The sequence below is a fragment of the Equus asinus genome, chromosome 3 (genome assembly GCF_041296235.1).
Source record: "Equus asinus isolate D_3611 breed Donkey chromosome 3, EquAss-T2T_v2, whole genome shotgun sequence".
Lineage (NCBI taxonomy): Eukaryota > Metazoa > Chordata > Mammalia > Perissodactyla > Equidae > Equus > Equus asinus.
In genome coordinates this window covers 75,022,913-75,028,295 of record NC_091792.1, presented here as the reverse complement: position 1 = coordinate 75,028,295, position 5,383 = coordinate 75,022,913, and the positions used below count along the sequence as shown (strand labels likewise).

The window sequence follows — 5,383 nt, the reverse complement described above, 5'->3', positions numbered from 1 at the left end:
AGTACAACTGTTATGGAAAACAGTATGGAGGTTTCTCAGAATATTTAAAATAGAACTACCATGTGATCCAGTAATCCCATTTCTGGGCACACATACTAAAGAACTGAAGACAGGATAGCAGAGACATACCTGAACTCCCTTGTTCACTGCAGCATTATTTGAGATACGGAAAGAACCTAAATGTCTGTCGGTGGATGAGTGGATAAAGAATAGTACATTCTCTTTATCATTCATCTGTCAGTGGACATTTATATGTGCATAGTCATGTGCCGCATAAGATGTTTCGTTCAACGACAGACTACATGTACAATGGTGGTCCCATAAGATTAGTACCATAGAGCCTAGGTGTGTAGTAGGCTACACCATCTAGGTTTGTGTAAGTACACTCTGTGATGTTCACACAATGATGAAATCACCTAATGATGCATTTCTCAAGATGTATCCCCATTGTTAATCGATGCATGACTGTATTTACATAGCGTTTACATTGTATTAGGTATTATAAGTAATCTAGAGATGATTTAAAGTATATGGGAAGGGGGGCTGGCCCCATGGCTGAGTGGTTAAATTTGCGCACTCTGCTTTGGCTGCCCAGGGTTTCGCCAGTTCGAATCCCAGATGCGGACATGGCACTGCTCATCAGACCATGCTGAGGTGGCGTCCCAGATGCCACAACTAGGAGGACCCACAACTCAAAATATACAACTGTGTACCGGGGGGCTTTTGGGAGAAAAAGGAAAAATAAAATCTTTAAAGTATATGGGAAGATGTGTGCAGGTAGGTTGTATACACCATTGTATATAAGAGACTTCAGCATCTGTGGATTTTGGTGTCTGAGGAGGGTCCTGGAACCAGTCACCTGTGGATACTGAGAGATGACTGTACTGGGATTGTAAGGAGGCTTCCTCACATAGGCATAATCAATTATTAACTCTGTTTCTAACCCCTCTCTCCTCTCTGGAGGTTGAGAGGTGGGGCTGAAAATTCCAAGCTTCTAATCATGGCTTGTGGGGCTGGCGCTGTGGCCAAGTTGTTAAGTTCATGTGCTCTGCTTTGGCTGGCCAGGATTGACTGGTTCGGATCCTGGGCATGGACCTACGCACCACTCATCAAGCCATGCTGTGGCAGCATCCCACATAGAAGAACTACAAGGACTTACAACTAGGATATACAACTATGTACTGGGGCTTTGGGGAGAAAAAAAAGGGGGAGAAGATCAGCAGCAGATGTTCTCTCAGGGTCAATCTTCCTCACCAAAAAAAAAAAAAGAGCAAAAAGCATATCTTAATCATGGGTTGGTATTTCTGGTGACCAGCTCCCATCCAGGAGCCATCCAGGAGTCCACCTACAGTTGCCTTATTAGAACAAAAGATGCTCCCAGTATTCTTATCACTTAGGAATTTACAAGGGTTTTAGGAGCCCCTTGTTAGGGATGGATCAAAGACCAAAAGTTAGAACAAGTCCTACTGTTCCTATCACTTGGAAATTACAAGGGTTTTAGAAGCTCTGGGCCAGCAACTGGGGCAGAGACCAATATATATTTTCTGTTATCTCACAGCTGCCTGCCCCCAACTCCAGTCCCTCCCATTTCATTGGTGTTCTGGTGTTCTCACGGCACTCCTCCGCACTCCGTTTTCTTATTGGTTTGCTGACTTGCTAGTGGTCTCCATCCCCTTCCAAAGTGAAGTTCTTTGGAGGCAGAAACCTGGACTGTTTGCCGCTGCATTCCCCAGAGAGCCGTTTCTGAGCAAAGCAGGAAGTCCACAAGTAGTTGGTGAATAAGCGAGTGAAGGAAAGCCCTGTTCTGGGCACCTTACACTTACCTATTCTTTGATTAACATCTCCCTTACCCCATTTTATAAACAAGTGTTTCGAGAAGAAAATCACCCAATTGCTTGTTGGTCAAAGTGGGAAGCAAAATGAAAGAGAAATTGGGTAAACAGAGCAGAAGGACAAGTGCTGGAGAGGTTTTCTTTTTATCCCGGCATCAGAACAGCGCTAGTGCCTGTTGATTCCATGAATAACGGAGGCCGGCTCTACCCGGAAAGAGACGTCACCGCTAGTGTTCACTGCACCGTTTCTCATTTCCATAGTTTTCTTTAAAGCCACACCACCCGTTCAGGAACTCCACTGCCACAGCTGCGAGACCCACTGCTGCTGCTCTTCCCCATCAGGCCAGCTGTGCATTTTCATAAGTCAGGGCATCGAGGTACAATTCGTCAGCTCCATGTCGGCCCGCTGCAGAGCTTGCAGCATTTCCTGCAGTCTGGTGTGGACCCGGGCGAGTTCCACTCTGTTGAGGTTCCCCCACCTGTATTCATCCAAGTACACAATGCATTCAGCAGGCACAGGGTAGTGCACACGCTTCAGCTCCTTCAGCCCCGCTAAGTGCTGCAGCACGTTCATGATGCCTGACGTGGAGATGACATTGTCATAGAACACGAGGGAGCGGAGGCGGGAGCAGCAGCACAGGGCAGGCAGGAGGGCACGGAGCTGGGCCTCCTTCAGCCGGCAGCTCCTCAGGTTCAGGTGCTGCAGCGTGCCGGAGACCTCACTGAGCAGAACCTTGAGGGGCCCAGGGACCGTTTGGGACAGGTTATTGCTACACAGGACCAACTCCTTCAGGCGGGTGGCATGAGTGCTCTGGGACAAGTAGGTGATGTCATTCTCAGTAATCCTACATCCATTAATCACCAGAGTCTCCAATGGTTTTTGCAGGTCACTGTGGAGACACAGGAAGACACAGTTACTTCTTGGAAATTGGGGTGGAGTGCTAGATACATTTGGGAAAGGTCCAGAAATCTGGCCTGAGAAATTCGCCCCACCCCTACCTCAGTCTAGATGCAAATGGTAGGAGCCAGTCTTCTGTACTGGTTAAGAACATGGAGCTTGGAGTCAAACATTTTCCCATCACCAACAGGACCTCTCCTGTTTTCAGAGCTTGGTGTCAGGCGCACTGACCTCTCTCAGCCTCAGCTTCCTAATGAGCCATGTAAACACAGTGATCACTCACGTCCCTAAGTTGTAGGAATTGATGAAATTTAGATGTGGCTCCTACACGTGGTAAGCGCTAGGTTTTTACTGGTGGCAGGTTTAGGAAGGTGTTCCCCATGCTCCTATTCACAGACAGAGAAGTCTGTGAGACACAGATGAGGGGATGAGTTGACCAAATCACCTGGGCTTAGATGCTGTGTGGGCAATTACCTTCCTCCAATACTGCCCTTCCAACTTAGCATCCTTGTTCACCCTTCTCTACATAAGCTCTTGTAAGCTCCAGGAAGACAAGGCCCTGTCTGACTTTTTTCAGGGTTTTATATCCATTCTTAGCTCTCTGCTTGGCATGAACTAAGTGCTTGAATGAATGAATGAACAAATGAATGAGTGGATGAGATGCCAATCTTGGACATATGTCTTTCTCTTCTATAAGAGCCAATAGACATTGGTTGGCCCAAGACCCCAGCCTTGGAGTCTAAGTCCATCAGTGAGTCTGCAGGAACTCATGGAAGGGGTGAGTCCCGGCTTGTCTCTGCTCTGAGAGAGCAATGCTTAGAGGAGTGTTCAGGGACCTTGGCCTTGTAGCTTCAGAGGGACTTTCACACACTCACCTGAGCATCTTATGGAGCTGGCCCGAGAGACAGCCAAAGGTGAGGTGGAGCTTCTGGAGGTGGTCCAGCAGACTCAGCAGGGAGAAACAGTCAGCTGGGAAATCCCAGGGGATGTCACTCATGATGAGTTTGCCCAGGCTGCTCATCTGCCCTAGCTGGGTGAAGAACTGGATGAGGTCTGACTGGAAGCAGAACCTGCTCCTGTGATGAAGCCTCACCTCTTGGATGGCCTCCAGCTCCAGCATTCCCAGGATCTCTATGAGGCTGCGGAATGGCACTTGGTTAATGACCAGTGTCCGACAGCGGAGGCGCAGACAGCCGTGGCTCTTCTCGACTCGCTGCAATATGTTCGACAGAAACCCAGACAGGTGGAAGAAACCGAACAAACCACCTAAGAACAGGTCCGTGTATATGTCCACAGGTTCTCGGTCACTCCGAGGCTGTTCTCTGAAACTGGGCGTGAGCTGGTCTGCCTCAGGCTCTTCTAGCACGTGCGTGATGACAAACGGTGCAGGAGAGGTCTCAGAGCATTCCTCCCAGTTGGAGTGCCCAAAGTCATGGGTAAAATCCATCACCTTTAGCTTCGATCTCCTGTGGGGAAGGAGGAGGAGGGCTGAGAGTGTGACTTTCAGGATATATGGCAGGGCTGGTATGAGACTGGCAGCAGCAGACCCTGGGAAGTGGCCTCTGTGCTGGCCAGCAGCCCTGCCCACTGCTGTCTGCCAAGCCTTCTAAGTGCACTCTTCCAGCCTCATACAGCCTCAGACCCTCCTCAGTCCCCTTCTCTTATATGATCCAGGGATACCACCCAGGCACCTAACCACACTCTCGATGACCTCAGCAGCACGATCAGCACTGAACTATACTAGGTCTTTCCTCTTGGAGGGCATTTGAACAATGACCTCAAGGCCTCCCACTGATTGATGTACTACCAGAAGATACTGGCACATCCTTGGACCCCACATTCTTGAATCCAGCTCCCTCCTTCTCAACTCACTATGCCCCCACCAGTACCCCATCTCTACAGTTACCTGGGGCAAGCAGTGTTGGTAGCAACCAATTCCAGCCCATCTAGTACCGCTTCCAACAGGTCTTGAGTTATTGACTGATCCCTTAATGATCCCAGGTGAAGGCAGGGGAAGGGCCAGGCCTGCACCATTGCTGTCACCGTCTTTGTGTGCCCCCCTTCAAAGGCCACAGTGGACAGTGTTGGGAAGAGGCCCACAGGGAGCTCTCCCAGGGCACGCACGGCTGAGTCTTCATCACTCAGCAGGCTCTGCGCTGCAAGGTCCAGGAGGCGGAGAGGGGCTTGTCGGCTCATCGCCACTGACCTGGCACAAGGTAAGAGGAAATCCTGAGTGGGCTTCACATTGCACAGCCTCTTTTGTGGGGCCAGCACAACCCAGGCCTCAAACAACTGTCACAGCAGGAGCGAGACCCCCATCCCTCCTTCCACCTTTGCGTTGCTAGTCATAATCACCAGCTCTTTCTCTGCTAGTGTCAGCCCAGTGTTCCTGACTCTGATACCAGCTGGCCGAAACGGGAATAATTAGAGTTTTCCCTGTCCCTCATTGCGGTTCAGAGACTGTAAACTGTTCCTAGCAATTTCTCGACCTTTCCTCAAGATCATCACCACCTCCCAGGTGATTTTAAGGAACATGACTGAACAACCAATCCCTTACCCTAGGCCAACGGTAAGGGGCCAGGGCCTGAGGTTTTGTTTGCCTGTCCGGCAGCAGGCCTTCTAAAATAGCAAGGGCACTTTCCGCACGTTCAGC

The 5,383-nt window shown here is 49.8% G+C and overlaps 1 protein-coding gene across 1 annotated transcript; it reads right to left on the bottom strand.

Annotated features, from left to right (window-relative positions):
* Positions 1–2,196: 2,196 nt before the first annotated feature.
* Positions 2,197–4,926, bottom strand: LOC123287608 (melanoma antigen preferentially expressed in tumors-like). Its single transcript, XM_044775046.2, has 3 exons — positions 4,637–4,926; positions 3,606–4,196; positions 2,197–2,722 (listed from the first exon to the last, which is right to left on the bottom strand). The coding sequence occupies exons 1-3, from the start codon at positions 4,924–4,926 to the stop codon at positions 2,197–2,199; spliced, it is 1,407 nt and encodes a 468-aa protein (XP_044630981.2).
* Between the last annotated feature and the right edge of the window lie 457 nt (positions 4,927–5,383).

What these genes read in the sequence shown, in the direction of transcription:
- LOC123287608 (XM_044775046.2), bottom strand. Translation starts at nt 4,926, where the DNA reads ATGAGCCGACAAGCCCCTCTCCGCCTCCTGGACCTTGCAGCGCAGAGC. An exon ending in ACCAACACTGCTTGCCCCAG is followed by an intron (nt 4,197 to 4,636) that starts GTAACTGTAGAG and finishes CCTTCCCCACAG; the next exon opens with GAGATCGAAGCTAAAGGTGA. An exon ending in CAGCTCCATAAGATGCTCAG is followed by an intron (nt 2,723 to 3,605) that starts GTGAGTGTGTGA and finishes GTGTCTCCACAG; the next exon opens with TGACCTGCAAAAACCATTGG.